Below are 17,187 nucleotides of genomic sequence, written 5' to 3'. Positions count from 1 at the left end.
TCTGTTGCTCATTTTTGCTTATCTGCTAGTTATTTGTGTCTTCTCCTCACTATTTTTAACTAAATTCAGGCAGTTGCACAGCAGTACGCTGCTATAATTAGAACAATAAACGTGCGGATTGCTTGCGTCAATGGAATCCCGTGTGTGCGTCATGTCTCTTGACAGTGAGCGCTCTGATTGGTCAGCAGGCGGAAAGATTTGCCGAGGATCTCCGCCCCTGCATGGCCATATTTGTCAGTGGAACGCCTCGAGAGGATGCACCTCTGACGTAACGGCACAATAAAGTAGTCGCTTATATATCTGCTCGCTCACAGAAATATGAGAAAACAGTCTTGTCGTTGCCGGGGACGTTATACATGATTATCCATCAGTTGGAATACGGACGCTGACAAGTCCCTCACCACAATACATTTTCAGGTACGTAAGTATTTTTGCTTTTAAAATTCGTAAGTCAGTTAATACTCTTCTCTTTCTGTTTTTTATGCTTTTATAAAAATCCTATACGAACATCAAATGTGTTTTTAGTGTCCCAAAGTATGTGTTGAAGAATTGAAATAATTAAGGCGCTGAGGTCTAATTTAATGTATTTTGAATGGGTTAGGCTACTACATGGTACGCACGAGTTATTCCGAAACTAATATAGCACAGTGGGTATCCGCCACATTTAAAAGCGCACAGCACAATGAGTTGGGTTCTGGCATTTCAAATGTAAAACAATTTGGATATACATACGCATTAAGAAACCGTATTCGAAAGGAAAGACTAGACTAAGAGGGGGTGTGTTTGGTAGCCTACAGTGGTGCGCTTCTGCACGCGCAGTGTCACGATGCAACAGGTGCTCGCGCAACTTAGCTGCACACATTATCCTTTACTTAAGAGACTGTACTTTGGCTATTTAAATAATTCACATATGTATTACACGGTTCACATCACACACCTTCATTTGGTGTACACACACCATGAAACGAAATGAAAAGAAACGTGTCAAGCTAATCTTGTTTTACCAATATCATTTTGAGTCATAAATATAAAGAAGTTTTCTTAGAATTAATCTCACCTGAACAAAACCAGTAATTTTATAAAGAGGTCAAAATATGTGACCTTTATAATACTAAAAATAATAATGACATTGACACTCAGGGTCTTAAGGGGTCTGTTTATTTGTTTACTTAAAAAAATGTTTTAAGTTTACTTATTTATTTATTGTCAACAAAATGACTTGGCTTCCGGCATGTAAGTCATGCCATACCGACTTATTTGGTAGATAAACATTTGATCAACTTTTCTTTTTTACAATTTCCCGTCAGTTACACCACCTATACATTTTGACTTTAAGAAACACATATCTATTGCAAATTGACTGGTTTATTAAATATATGAAATGTTTAGGGGTCAGATGATCATTAGGTGTCATGTTCTCACCTTGCTCTGTGTGCAAGGTCATGAATGTCTGTCAAACTGCTAAGCCATAGTTTACTTTCAAATTTGCATAGTGCTTTAAAATACTTTCTGCAGAATGACTCTTTTAAAATACGTTTACAACTGATATTGGCACATTTTAGGAATGTTTTAATTACCAGTCTGAAGATGTAACCCATGTGGAGCAGTAATGTTAGAAATTTAATATGATTGTATATAAGCATTTCTTCACTTCAAACAGTTTTCCCCCTTTATTTTATCTTATCATTTATGATATGGAACACTAAGTCTGATTTAGCTGGGGAAATTTGAGTCCATCTAAAAAAAGTTCCATACACATACACCACCCACTCACATGCGACCTCAAAAACACACACGCCCTCTTAGTGAGGCAACCCACATGTCATGTTCGTCTAACGTTCTTAATTTGGTAACACAATAAGCATGGCTGCTCTTTCCAGCCAGACGGCTTTCTAAGTTTTCTCCGAAATCTCGAGGCACTTCAGAGAACTGTGTCTATACACCTTTTGGCCAGCAAGTAAGTCTGTCTAGGTATAGGTTAGAAAGCGGTGTTCAGCTCTCGGGGCATTTGACCTTTCCGCGGCAATATCTACGGTATTGAAAAGTAGATGTTGTGGTTCTGTTCAACAGAAATGACCTGTGTTCAAAGTCAACATGGAGTCCAGACCTATGAGAGCTCCCTCTTCAGCTCAGAGTTTTTGAATCCTGACTTCACCTCCAGGTTGGCCATGGATGTGACTGACCAGTTGGACCAGCTATCCGCACCCTCCCTGCCCAGCATCACCTCTCTGGTCGGAGGCTACGTTGGCGAGTTTGATACCTACTCATGCCAGATTGCAACAGGCGCTGCTTCTACCTTTGCTGGCGGCACCTCTGGGCAAGACTCGTTCAAGTTGGACGACCTCCAGGTGTACGGCTGTTACCCAGGCACATTCGCTTTGAGTTACCTAGATGAGACGTTGTCTTCTTCAGGTGGGTCAAACTGCTTTGGAAGTCCGGCGTCTGCGCCGTCACCCTCTACCCCGGGATTCCAGCACATGTCTGCCTGGGATAGCACATTTGGTCCCTGCTCCCCCGATGAAGGATGCTGGGGTTCAGAGAAGCCTCTGAACCAGACTGCCTCTTTCTTCACATTCGGGCACGTCACAGTCGACGAGTTTTCTCATCGTGGCTCGCTCCAGCCACAGCTTCCAGATCAGGATCCCTTTTCTCAGACCCAGCAAGATGGTTCTCCGCTTCCCTTCAGCCCACTCGGCCTGGAGCAGGGCAGCCGGGATGGCTCAGGACTGATGGATGGACAACTGTCTCCTAAAATAAGGAGCCCCACAGGAAACGAGGGACGCTGTGCAGTGTGTGGAGACAACGCTTCCTGTCAGCATTACGGAGTGCGAACCTGTGAAGGATGCAAAGGCTTTTTTAAGGTGAGAGAGAGTGATAAAAGGATCATTGCTAATCATGTCATGTTAATTCACCTCAGCATTTTGTATTTGGGCATTAAGCTCATTTTGATGACAAGCTTTAAGGTTTTTTTCTTTCTATTTTTTTAGCGCACAGTACAGAAAAACGCCAAGTATGTTTGCCTCGCCAACAAGGACTGCCCAGTAGACAAAAGGCGGCGAAACAGGTGCCAGTTCTGCCGCTACCAAAAGTGCCTAGGTGTGGGGATGGTGAAAGAAGGTGAGAATATATATACATATTTTTTTTTTAAGTAAAGTACCAACATACCATCAAAGCAATTTTAATAAGTGTACATATTTTCCCTCAAGTTGTAAGAACAGACAGCCTGAAAGGTAGAAGAGGTCGTCTTCCGTCCAAGCCAAAAGCTGTTCAGGACTCATTGTCTGTCTCTTCACCTGTAAACATCATTGCCTCTCTCGTCACTGCCCATATGGACTCAAACCCTGCCAGTGGAACTCTAGACTATTCAAAGGTGAGGACAGAACAAGCTTCACAACAATCTGACAGCAAAATTTAAGCTTGCTTAGTGTTTTAACCCTCATAAATCTGAAATAAAATGATTGTCATATTTCTGTACACTTGCAATTTTATTTCATATATTGTATTTTTGGTCATCGTCTAGTATCAGGAATCAGTATCTGGATTGTCTGAGAAGGAAGATGCCAATGACATACAGCAATTTTATGACCTGCTAACAGGGTCAATGGATGTGATCAGGAAGTGGGCTGGAAACATCCCTGGATTCAATGCCTTCTGTAAGGAGGACCAAGAGCTTCTTCTTGAGTCAGCATTTGTCGAGCTCTTCATACTTCGGCTAGCTTACAGGTACAAGTCAGTTCATATGACAATAAATTCAGTATTTTAATAGTACTTTGTGAGGTGACTAAGAAATAATTTATCTCATTTAGGTCAAACCCTGCGACAGATAAACTTATTTTCTGTAACGGTGTGGTTTTGCACCGGACGCAGTGCGTACGAAGCTTTGGTGACTGGATTGACTCCATTATGGACTTCTCTCAGAGTTTACATCGCTTGAACTTGGATTTGTCGTCTTTCTCCTGTCTTGCCACACTGGTCATAATCACAGGTAAATTACTGTCTTTTAGTCTGTTTCTATTTTTTTCTTCACAGGATATGGAAATATGTTTTATCCCAAACAAATATCTAACCCTGATTGTGACCAACAGATCGACACGGCCTTAAAGAGCCCAGACGAATCGAAGACCTCCAAAACCGCCTGGTCACGTGTCTCAGAGACCACGTCTCCACAAGTGCCCCTGAGGCCACCCGGCCCAACTACCTATCCCGACTCCTGGGCAAGCTTCCGGAGCTGAGAACACTGTGCACCCAGGGCCTCCAGCGAATCTTTTATCTTAAACTGGAAGACTTGGTCCCACCTCCACCCATTGTGGATAAAATCTTCATGGACACATTGCCATTCTGAATGCGCCAAAGAGATTTTATAAAGGGACAAACTGATGAAAGAAATGGATTTGAGATGTTTGGGGAACTCATTGATGGTTATACTAGTCAAGGACTGTACCGCTTACTGTTCTCTGCTTTCTTGGAATGGAATCAGAGAAAGATTACATTCTACCTGCGCCTGCATTTGGGAACCTTCATTAGATAGTCTTCAACATTGAACTCACTAACAGACACATAACGAGAAATATGCATTTGGTGGAACATTTCGGTAACTCTAAACAGACATAGAGTTTCAAATCCTCATATAAATTGGTGGCTTGAGTCGGTAGCATTTCATGACAATGGTGCAAATCAGATGCTCTAGATGTAACCTCTGAATGAAAGAAATGATATTCCCATCAGTATTACAGCAATGTTCAGAGGGCTAATTCCAAATAGAAAGCATCCAAGAATCCAGTAAAACATCTTTCCAACTTTAAGTTAGAAAGGCGTTGGACCAAAACAGGGAGCAGAAACAGCACTTACATGGATGTTTAAATGATCATACAAAGCCTTAAATATTCTCAAGTGCCCAAGCATTATCTCCCTTGAACATGCTCAAAAACATGCACCATAGTGCTTACACTGAAAACAGAGATACACTGATACACTTGAGTACAGGACTGATGTGACTGCATTCGAGGACTGTGGTACACTTTTCTAATATTTCAGATGCAATGACAAAATTGTCTAAAAAGTGTAATTTGAGTCAGTAGTTTATATAAAAAAACGGCTCATGAATATTTTCTAGAAGGTCACAAGAGATCCAGTGCAGCTACTGTACATGTACCATGTACAGCCTCTTTCATGCAAATACTTTGAGTATTATTACAGATGGCTGACTTAGTTCAGTGTACCAGTCAAACCTTAGAGTAATTCTATTTGTATGTATGTATTTTAAGGATGTATAGGTATGGGTAGAGCTCCAACACAGACTGTAACTCTTTTTCTCACAATGACAAAATCAAGATCGGGCATTCTGAATTTTTTACATAAAATGAGAGGTATTGCTTATCTTTCATTGATTTTGTGCAGCTCTCTACATAAAATAAAATTTGAACAAAAATCATGGTGCTTCTAAACATTTATTTACATTATATGGTAGCCTTTGAAACAAAAAATGGTTTATCGATGAGACAGATCAAGCAAGATTTGCATTGTTTTCTTCTGTAATGGTTAAAGGGTTTCTTTTATCATTTACTCCCCCTTATGCCAGTCCAAACCATTTTTTTCTTTCTTCTATGAAATATAAAACAAGCCTTTATTTATCAATTTTATATTGCATTATAATTCTTCTGAAGTCACTTCTCTGAAAAACCAATATAAGTTTCTGTTTGTTGGTGAGTCTGATTTGTGAACAAATCATGTTTTGTGAACTGGATTCACTGAAAATATCACTCACGAATCATTCTAACGAACATGCCAAAGAAACCTAGTACAAGACAATATAAATAATGACTTATAATGCAGTCTGTTTTGCACACAAGGATGTAATTTTGGGAGCGGCCAAATTGAACCATTGCAGTTCTACAGAAGAAAGAAAGTCAGAGAACAACAGGTTTAGAACATGGAGAGTAAATGATTTCTATTTCTTTATCATACTTTATCATATAGCCCAAATAGCCTATAGCTTAGATTCTCACAACATCAATCAATGAAAAACAAAACAAAACAAAAAACTAGAATGAATTGCAAGTATTTGTCTTTTTACTATATGGGTTTCAACATTGCTTTAATAACAGCTGTAATTTGAGTAATCATGATGTCATCTGGATTACTTCAAGGTGAAGAGCTTTCCCCGTTTAGAAAGAAGTTATGGTTATGAACATTCTCCATATGGACAGTTAGTCTGCTAATCTGTGTCAAGTGAATGATTCAGACCTGACGTTCTGAGGTCACATCAGTTTGACGTTGATTTTGAACTATATTTAGAAGTGTTGTACGTTTTCATTATCAGGCTAATTTTAACCAGATTATCACATACGTCATTATATTGCTTCATGAGGCCAACAATAGCAGTGAAATTACTATTGCTCATATTTTGTGTAAGGGATTTCAACATATCCCTGACTCTGAAGGGGAAACTAGGCCTCTAGGTAAAGAGTCAGATTTTGCACTATTCATTTGGAGCTAAATTCTTTGCAATATGCTACAGATGCGAATGATAGGTCAGATTGTGAGAATTGCTGAGAAAAATTTCGAAGGAATCACAATTTTCAACTGCACTCAAAAAAAGTAAATTAGATTTTAAGATTGATGTATTTAAAATATCCATTAAATGACAGTTTTAATACTAATAAACTTAATGTGATGCATATTTGTCAGACTTACATAAATAAAACGGGTATGAACGTTTTATGCACAAATAACTTGCAGTTTATTATTAACTATTTGCATATATTTGATTTTATTTAAATAATCATATTTTCAAAATACATATATTCATACTCCTTAGAATCAGCATAAATATGTTTGTTGTGAAAACAATTAAATTTGTTCATTTAAAAACTACGAGCATGGTTAAAATATGACTACCTGTGGTAATATATAAACTTATTGTGTATTTACTGTAAAACACATTCAGTTATTACAGAAATCTTACCTTTTCTTGCCTTTTTCATTTATATCTGACAAAATTGCATCACATTAAGTTTATTAATGTTAAAACTATTTAATCCAAATGGATGGACATTTTATATGCATTTCAAATACATAAATCTTCAATTTAGGCCTTTTTTTGAGTGTGGCGGATGATAAAGCAAGCAAAAAATCACATAGACTTGCATTGAAGGATGGTTCCGGACCATATCTAATGACAAGACATGGGTCTGTTAGCAACCATCGCAACACCCCTAGCAACCACCTATAACAGCATATACCACAACACAGTAATAAGTACTTTAACAAAATCCATACAGCAACTCCATGTCAACCCTCACAACAGACTTCAGTGGAACACAGAGAACCTGTCTGTCTTTAAAAGGTATTTTTAAATCATTTTGTGCGGTAGCTTCAAAACACTGAGGCTGTCTGATGGCTGACTGTCACGTTACACACCACAAGGCTTGCAGGGTATCACATATCCCCTCCTCCCCTGCGAGAACACCGAATTCTGTGGCCTAATTTTGGGCCACTGTAATTTATTCGGACACATGCTTGCCAAGGTATGTGGCTGATGGTACCACCAAGGAAAGTACAACTGAGCAGACAGAGTAAGTGCCAGGGACTTTGTGTGACACGTTCCTTTAGCAGTCCAGACCAACAGATGCATTCTGGGGAAACTGAGAAGGATCCTCAACATTAGTGACCCTGGGCAGAAATGTTATGTAATATCCCAGGCCATTCTAAATGTAACTATATAATACATAATATCTGGGTGGTGGCAATGAAATTGGCCTGAAAGTGGCTTACGCCTCATAAAGTGAGTCATTACAGAAAAGGGATATCCCAAGAAACAATGAGTTTGCTGAAACCTGGCAAATACATTATAGAATTATTTGCATAGTTTGTTGTTAAAACTCTCTTCTTCAGTGAACTATATGTCTGTATAAACCACTTGTCTGGAGTAAATGTTTATATTTTTGTAAAGAATTCACACAGCTCTTGTGAGCACCTTGACAGTGAGAGGAAAGAGGAAACCCTGTGGTAAATACATTTAGCTCATTATTGTGGCATGTAACTCAATCTGCTCCATTGTCAATTTGACAATGATGAATGAGAGGGGAAGAGACACATTTTTCTGGTTTATGTATAGTATTATGAAATGAGTTCATTACGACAGACAGACAGCCAGATAGATAGATAGATAGATAGATAGATAGATAGATAGATAGATAGATAGATAGATAGATAGATAGATAGATAGATAGATAGATAGATAGATAGATAGATAGATAGATAGATAGATAGATAGATAGATAGATAGATAGATAGATACATACATAGATACATAGATACATAGATACATAGATACATAGATACATAGATTGATAGATAGATATAGATAGATAGATAGATAGATAGATAGATAGATAGATAGATAGATAGATAGATACATACATACATACATACATAGATACATAGATACATAGATACATAGATACATAGATTGATAGATAGATATAGATAGATAGATAGATAGATAGATAGATAGATAGATAGATAGATAGATAGATAGATAGATAGATAGATAGATACATACATACATAGATACATAGATACATAGATACATAGATTGATAGATTGATAGATAGACAGACAGACAGACAGACAGACAGACAGACAGATAGACAGATAGACAGACCTATATAACTGTTATGAAATTGTCTGGCAACCTTATAGGAACATCTGAAGGACGTGGCAGCACCCTAATAAAAAATACCAGAGCTCATCCACAAGAAGTAATTGGATAAAGTCACTATCACTCCGATTACAGCAGTTATGTGGGCAGGGCCAGGGACAACATACAAAAATATCCACAGTTTCCATGTTTGGCTTACTCTGTGTAAGTTTTTTGGTCCAACATCAAAACATGTTGAAAAGCACATTTGCATGGTGACAATTTAACAACACTGCTTTAACTCCAAAGAATACAGTTAGTATATATATATATAGTATGTAAACCTCCACCAATCTCCTGTACTGGTCACAGATAGCCTTGAGAACATGAGAATGCTGGGATATAAAACAAGACCGACAGGGGCGGCTCAAGTTTCGATGGAGAGCTGCAAGTTTTGGAAAATATCCCAAAGGTTGTTCTAAGTTCTTCCACAGTCCAAGAACAAGGAGGCACAGAATGATCAAATCCAAGACCCTAATAACCACATAACAGGTGTGAATATATAAGATAGCCATTGATAGCCTTTCAAGTCGTGAGCTATGCTTCTTTGGTGCAAATAAATCTGACAAATCAACATCCAAGGACACTGTGTGTATAGTGCACTAACAAGTAACAAACATCTTTTTTAAGTGCAAATCTTCCTCCAGGATTTAGCCTAAAATATGCATCAGCAACTGTATTATTATTTTCCGATTCATTCCCGATGCCTGCAGGCTTTCTCACTTGGGGACAGACAGCAAGGCTATTTTTATAAACTGTGAGCCCATGTAGATTCAGTGAAAGAGTTGACAAAGTGTTGTTGACGACTTGTCATGCACCAAACAGGTGCAGCGGCCATATAATCGATACTGAGCAGAGCATAAAGCAGAGGGAACATTTACTGTACACACTGAACTCATGACTCAGTCTGAACATGCTAAACCAATCCAGATTGAGCATCATGTGGTATATCATGCAGTGTGAAAATGTGTCATGTTTCATCTATGCTAATATGGCCTTGTAGTTGTAAATTAGGGGTGTTGAGAGGGTGAGAGAGAGATAGAATATTTATAATAGAGTAAGATATGATAGAAGGATATAAATAAAGATAGATGAATGTTGTATGACTCAAGTGTTAAAAATGAGGATCTCTAGTAATTTCCATCCAGCACTTGTTTCGATTCAACACTCAATCGTTCCATTCGAATGAATGCTTGGACAGATAATAAAAGAAATCACAGAACAGCTCCCGGACATGAGCCTTCCCACTCAACAGAGAAAGCCTTATTCTCGAGAATAATCACAAGAATTCTTGATTCCAAACACCACAATTCAGCTCTGACAAGTCTACACTATCAGTTCATTCTCCTGCCTAGAAATGGGAGACAATTCGCCAAATATTCCTGCAAAATATTGTAGTGTGATCTCGGTGGGAGACTGAATGAGAACATGTTATTAGTGTGTATATCAAATAAACTTACAAGCATCCACAGTTTGCCATGCCTCAGGAAAAAATGCCATAAGGGTGACATAAAAATTCCCCCAAAAAAGTGTTTCATAAAATAATAATAATTTTAAAATATATTATTGTTTTTGTTATTAAAATGTTATGTTTTAAATGTATTCAGTGTTTTTTTTTATTTTAATAATAATATAAAAATTACAAAAAGTAAAGATAATTACAAGTAGCACATATTTAATGGAATTAAATTTAATAGGCAAGGCAAGGCAAGGTAAGTTTATTAATATAGCACATCTCATACACAATGGTAATTCAAAGTGCTTTACATAGAAGTAATTCAAATAATCAAAAGAAATAAGAACAGTTTAGAATAAAAAGGAAATAAAATACAGTGCAAACAGTCGGACTCACAGTGGCTCAGTGCTCATTCAGTAAATGCACAGCTAAACAGATGTGTTTTGAGTCTGGATTTGAATGTGACTAGGAACACATCTGATCTCTTCTGGAAGCTGGTTCCAGCTGCGGTTGGCATAATAGCTAAAAGCGGACTCGCCATGCTTAGAGTGAACCCTTGGTATTTCTAGCTGATGTGATCCTAATTATCTGTTAGGTTTATATTTAGTGATCATATCTGCAATGTATTGAGGTCCTAGGCCATTGAGTGATTTATATACCAGTAATAATACTTTAAAATCAATCCTAAATGTAACTGGGAGCCAGTGTAAAGAATTGAGGACTGGTGTGATGTTCATGATGCTCAGCAACTGTCTTATGGTCTTTTTGGGAAGGCCAGTGAGGAGTCAATTACAATAATCCACCCTACTGGTGATGAAAGCATGCACAAGTTTCTCCAATTCTTGACTGGAAACAGCATCTAATTCTTGCAATATTTTTCAGATGATAGTATGCTGATTTAGTTATGGCTTTGGCATGACTACTGAAACTAAGGTCTGACTTGTGAATCACACCGAGATTCCTGACTTGATTTTTAGTTGTTTGACCCCTAGACTGAAGGTATGCGTTCACCTTGAGAACTTCATCTTTGTTTCCAAACGCAATGACTTCAGTTTTGTCTTTGTTTAACTGAAGAAAGTTTTGGAACATCCAACTGTGTACTTCATCAATGCATTGGCACAGGGAGTCAATGGGGCTGTAATCATTAGGTATCATGTAATCTTTCTCATTATTTGGCTCATTGGGAGCATGTACAGGTTGAATAGGAGTGGCGCAAGAATTGAGCCTTGAGGGACTCCGCATGTCATGGATGTCCACTCAGACTTATGATCTTCAATACTCACATAATAACCTCTCCCTCCTAAGTATGACCTGAACGATTTTAGGACTATCCCAGAAAGCCCAGTTGTCCAGCCTGTTAAGAAGTATTTTGTGATCGACAGTGTCAAATGCAGCACTGAAGTCGAGTAGTACCAGCACTGATCATTGGCCTGTATCAGTATTTAAGCGAATATCGTTTATTATCTTTATGAGCGCCGTCTCTGTGCTGTGATGCAGTCGAAAACCAGATTGTTTCTGAAAAGAAAATTGGCAAATTATCCATTCGAGCATTCGTTTAGCATGTTGAAGATTTGTTCAACTTTTTCAATGATCTTGCCTATGAAAGGAAGATTTGAGATTGGTCTAGTTGCTTAATATGGTCTTATCCAGATTTCTCTTTTTCAGGAGGGGCTTAACAACTGCAGTTTTCAGGGAGTTTGGAAAACTCCCAGAGAGAAGTGAGGCATTTACCACTTTCTAGGAGATCTGCTTCTAAACAGTTTAACATACTTGAAAAAAAGATGTGGGAAGTGTGTCAAGAGCGCAGGTTGATGTTTTAAGGTGCTGTACAGTTTCTTCCAAAATATTGCCATTCATTTTTTTGAAATCAGACATAGTAACTAACTACTTTCTGAGGATGTGGTCTGATCTGTCTGACCCCAGCGCAACTCAAGGATGAGCTGATCACCTTTCTGATATTATTGATTTTCTCAGAGAAAAGGGAAGCAAACTCACTGCATTTGCTGTCTGAGAGCAAATTAAACAACTTAGGGGGTTTGTCAGTCTCTCTACAGTAGCAAAAAGAGTGCGTGTGTTGTTTAAGTTGCTGTTTATAATATTCTAAAAGAAAGTCTGTCTAGCTTTGCCTAGTTCCATATTGCAAGCATGAACATCCTGTCTTTATAGACGTTATAACGGACTACAAGTTTTGTACAAAGTATAATACATTGTAATAAATGTTTTCGTCATATAACAAATCATTCATTAGGAAATGACAGCTTAAATGCATAACAATAAAACAAACGGAAATAATAATGTATATTTGAAATCACCAAAACAAACATGCCCCTAACCAACAGGATCACACCCCTATCTTAATAGCCCCGCCCCCAAATTCAAGAACATGCTATGCAACACAGGCCCCTCCCCCCTTGTCAATGTTTACGCCCACACTTACTGATTGGCTCAAGTGTGTTTTGGTGTTAGGTCCAATCCCCTTTCAACAGCATTTCCCAAAAAAATCAATGTGATTAATAATAATATAATTATTAATAATATATTTATAAATAAAAATTATCTATAATACTGAGTATAATAAGTGTAATAAAATCCACTTGGACAATCATGTGTTGACCTGTTCTGACAAATTCAGAACTAGTCACTTTTACTATATTGAGATCTTTCATCTTATTAAGGAAAATGTCATTCTTTAGTAAATGGCATACATGCATAACAAAAATAAATGGAAATAATAACGCTCAGCTGGTCACGTAGGGACCCCCTCTCAGAGTGGCATGATCCACAGGGAATGCTACAATATGTACAGTGAGGACTGTTGACCCAGCAACAGCATTGTTAAAACACAGCTGTTAGACAACCAGCTTGACGAGTGACAGTGAGAACAGAAAAGAATGTTGCACATTTCATGTGATGTATAGGAACATTTTCTCTGTTTGTATTAACATGGCATTTCACACATTTCACATGTTTTCTCAACCATGATAGGCAGGGTCTTGTCTCAGAACCTCTATGAAACTGGCTGAGCAGGTTCATTCTTTTACAAAATGCAAATTAATGAAAAGTAAAACATCTACAGTATGCCAACGTAAATATAAAAGAGTATTTGACCTGAGCTGCTGTGTTTCCACTTGTTGTTGTTTTTATTTGGAAGAAATAATAAATAACATTAGTTTGCTTATTCCTAACTTTTTCCATTCAGGTAAGTATTTTGTATCTTACACAAACATGTGAACACATTCTAACCTGCTAATACACATCTCTTCCACACACTGCAGGGATAGATTCCTCTCAGTGTACGCGTTGTTCCCCAGAGGAATATTTTGGGCTTTCAGAAGGGTGTCATGGGTGGGGATTGCCGGTCCCTAACATTAGCCTTGAGTTTAAAAATAACCTCTCATCACATGAAATCAATAACAGCACTTAGATGTAACAGAGTGCGTGTTCGCGAAGTCATGCCCCTCTGGGATTATCACACTACTAGGCAAGTGTAAGTGACACCATCACTCTCACCTGGACATGAGGAAAATCCTGAACCAAGGTAAAACGGAAACTAGTTGCTAACAACATGGTGGTAACTACTTTACCAGCTACCAATATTCCGGGTTCTCACTTCTAATATGTTGCAGGAAATATTTTTTTTTACATAGAATAAAACTGAATTTGCATTTCCTTCAGCCTGATTCTTATTAATTCCCGCCCCCCCCCCCCCCCCCCCCCCCCCAAGCAAGCAATCCCAGCCCAGGTGAGAAAAAGTAACACATTACCATAGAAAATAACTAATAACATAATTAAATACGTTTTAGGGCGTTGAATATTATGATGCATTCCTTTTAAAGGTATAACTTTACCCAACACTGTTAATTAACCCCTTTAGTTAACATAAACCAACAATTAACTAATAAATATTCTAAAGAATATTATTCTTAGTTAACACTTAAATTATTAATAGCGGCATCTATTAATATTTACTGGGCCTGAGCTAACATAAACTAACAATGAACAGTTGCATTTTAATTAACTAACATGAACAAAGATTGAAAAGTGCTGCTGGACTGTATTTCAGCACTCTTGACACGACGCTCTGCCAATCTTTTTGAAGGATCGGAGCAAATTGTATTATAGTATTTAGCCTATATAATGTCAAAAAGCGGTCTCATGTATCAGCGAAGATCATCAGCATCTTCTCAGAGAGTAACTGTAAACCAGTAATTACATATGTTGCTCTAGAAAGCAAAAGGCTGAAGGAGCATTTCTCGGCACTGCTGGCATGAGGATGTGTACCATCTACAGATTCATGGCTGATGAAAGCAATGTAGTCATCAATGCAATTAAAGTACAACATGATTGTTGTTTAAACATTCAAATAGTTCAAATAACAAAACGTTCTGTAAGGATAAACATTATGTATATGCTTGCGATGAACTTCAGATGTGCTTTATTGCACAGAGGTGAGACACAATCAAACAAACAATGTTTGATTGTTTCCATTAAGTATGCAGGGTAAAAAGCGTACACTTGAAAGTCACATTTGTGCATATACTTTCCTGCTACTTTGGCATTCAAATAAGTTATGCTATTAGGGATTTAAATGCAAGATAACATAACATAAAAAACACAATGAAATGTATGTGCATATAATGCTATTCCTAAATGAACTTATGCACACACAAAAAAAAATCTAAAACAATTCTGAACCTGTGCACATTTGTATATCTCCATGTTGTAAAAGTGCAACACCAAAGCAGACATATAAAGCCTGAAGGCCACACTTGCATTTGCTATAGCTGCGTAGCTAATTAATTTAATTTGTATGTTGCTTGATTGCTTAATTGATTAAAATGACGTATTTATTTCTTGCTTCTTTAACATTTTCTTTGATTTTCTAACATAAAGCTATAGCCTAGTATTAAATTATTTCAGTCACAGTTGGTCAAGCTACTGCGATTTTGCTATGACATGTTTTATGATAATTAAAATGAGTTTTCAAATTAAGCATTCTAGGTGAACTTGCACTGTTTAGAGTCTACACGCCTAGGTAAAGCCAGAGCAATATCTCTATATGACTCTGGGTACAGCCAATTACACTGATAAAGCAAGGTAATACTGCCATCTAGCGTTCCGATGTAGATATACACCAAGTTATTTGAATACACTATTAATATGTGACTACTGGCTACGTAGATAACAAGCGAGATTCTTCAAATACGAGTAAGAACCCACATTCATTAGATTATTTAATATTTTTAACAAACAATGTTCGCCAGTGGATCGTCACTGCTGAATTGAAACTAGACCGTCTTCAACAAATGTCATTTTCCCCACATCTCAAAACACTGTGGCAAAAATATTGCTGGTGGAAATTATATTTCAATCATTTTTGGAATAAGCTGGCCGAATCGTTTCTTGCTACGGCTAATTTCATAGCTAGCATCCTAAATACGCGCAAATAAATAATAGGCCTAACTTTTTTCACACTTTATGCAAACTAAAATAAATGAGGCAACATATAGATTCGAAATGACGCACGAAACAAATATTCTGTTCACAAGTGATATTTACCTTGATGTACCTTGAATTTTCTTTACACATTTTATCTCAGGCTGGGTTCGACACTTCAGTAGAAATTGTGGTCATTACAAACAGCGAATTCAGAGCCATATCATGCAGCTTTCGTGGTTTCTGCATTTTGTTTGAAACTGCTTTCCAAACATATAGTTATTTGTAGCCTACACACGTACTTTTAAGACACGCCTCCTTCCAAACCTCTGGTCTGTGAGTTCAGAAGAAAGTGTGTGCGCGTGGCCGCGCCTCTCAGCGCGCGCTCAAAGGCGCACTGAAAAGCGGAGTGCGCGCTCTCCCAGACATCACCAAGATTGCTGCGGAGATGCTTGGGTGTTGCATTCTATCATACAACACAGATAAATCAGACTATCTTCCAAATACCGACGCTTTAACGACTGTTAATTACTTTTAAAATATGATGTCCATGGAAACGCACAAGTGACTTGGGCAAACCCGGTATCCTTTGGAAGTTTTAAAACATCAAATGCTACTCGTTGGACACGCCACAAAAAACTCGACATGAATGTTTCACACGGACTAATGAACCGGACGATCTCTTCAGCAAAGCATCCTTTGGAAAGCCTCCGAGGATGCTGCAACTTCTCGGTGATCAGCACCAGCGACGGGTTCGGTTCACCGATTCAGGACGAGCGAGATCAGTTCATCATGCGTTTGGTGCAGATAGCGGTTCTCTGTGTGCTGTCACTGACAGTCATTTTCGGCATCTTTTTCCTAGGGTGCAATCTACTCATCAAGTCCGAGAGTCTGATCAACCTGCTGGTGGAGGACAGAAGACCTTCCAAAGACGCGGAAATTATTATGATTGCTGCATGAGTGGAATAGACTGTGTGTCGTGAATCACCAGTGACTTAACTGACACAAACTGGTCATCTTTAATGAAAGACACCTGTTGGTATGATTTCCATGCCAGTGCTGAACTAAATGGATTTTTAGGCCATTTCATCTTGGATCAGAACCGTTAACAATGACTCTTTTTTTATTTTTAAAAAAAGGTCAAACATGTGTTGTGTTAAATATTTGTCTACATATTCAATCAAAACACATCACCTGAAACAACAAGACCAGACAAAGATAATCAAATTCATTAATACAGGAATGACAATTTCAATGTTTTGTGTCTGAATTTTATGACTCATAATTTGCATATATTGATTCAATTGAAATAATTAGTTAATTTTTAATGGGTTAAAGAAAGATCATTGTGTGAATCTGCATGCAAAAAAATGGATTGAAATGAAATTAAACATGAATTTCATTCTGCATTCTAAAACATTATTTTAGTTTCTAAAGGACGTATTTGGATTTTTTTAACGGAACCTTTGAATCAGACCGAATCAAAACAACAATCCAGTTAACAACCCAATTAATTATATAACATCTGTCTATCATGCTGAGATGATATATTAATTAGATATCTTTAATGAAAGACAACCATTATCAGAATACA

The 17,187-nt window shown here is 37.6% G+C and overlaps 2 protein-coding genes across 4 annotated transcripts; both read left to right on the top strand.

Annotated features, from left to right (window-relative positions):
* Positions 1 to 246: 246 nt before the first annotated feature.
* nr4a1 (nuclear receptor subfamily 4, group A, member 1) lies at positions 247 to 5,428 on the top strand. Of its 3 annotated transcripts, none has more exons than XM_077218505.1 (7): positions 247 to 417; positions 2,162 to 2,861; positions 2,988 to 3,117; positions 3,207 to 3,370; positions 3,521 to 3,723; positions 3,807 to 3,985; positions 4,086 to 5,428. In XM_077218505.1, exons 2-7 carry the CDS (start codon positions 2,169 to 2,171, stop codon positions 4,340 to 4,342), a joined length of 1,626 nt encoding a protein of 541 aa, XP_077074620.1. In that variant the 5' UTR covers positions 247 to 417; positions 2,162 to 2,168; the 3' UTR covers positions 4,343 to 5,428. The 3 variants fall into 3 exon arrangements, with proteins under 3 accessions (XP_077074620.1, XP_077074619.1, XP_077074618.1); XM_077218504.1 differs by having other exon boundaries at positions 2,071 to 2,861; XM_077218503.1 differs by lacking the exon at positions 247 to 417 and having other exon boundaries at positions 1,352 to 2,861.
* A 10,517-nt stretch (positions 5,429 to 15,945) lies between these two features.
* Positions 15,946 to 17,002, top strand: rprm3 (reprimo, TP53 dependent G2 arrest mediator homolog 3). The gene has a single exon (XM_077218537.1). It carries the CDS (start codon positions 16,239 to 16,241, stop codon positions 16,551 to 16,553), a length of 315 nt encoding a protein of 104 aa, XP_077074652.1. The 5' UTR covers positions 15,946 to 16,238; the 3' UTR covers positions 16,554 to 17,002.
* The last annotated feature ends 185 nt before the right edge of the window (positions 17,003 to 17,187 follow it).

This window comes from Siphateles boraxobius, unplaced genomic scaffold (genome assembly GCF_051911475.1).
Source record: "Siphateles boraxobius isolate OS27281-9 unplaced genomic scaffold, OSU_SipBor_1 77, whole genome shotgun sequence".
Taxonomy (NCBI): Eukaryota; Metazoa; Chordata; class Actinopteri; order Cypriniformes; family Leuciscidae; genus Siphateles; species Siphateles boraxobius.
Note: the sequence above shows the minus strand (reverse complement) of the source record. Positions and strands in the feature narration are given on the sequence as shown.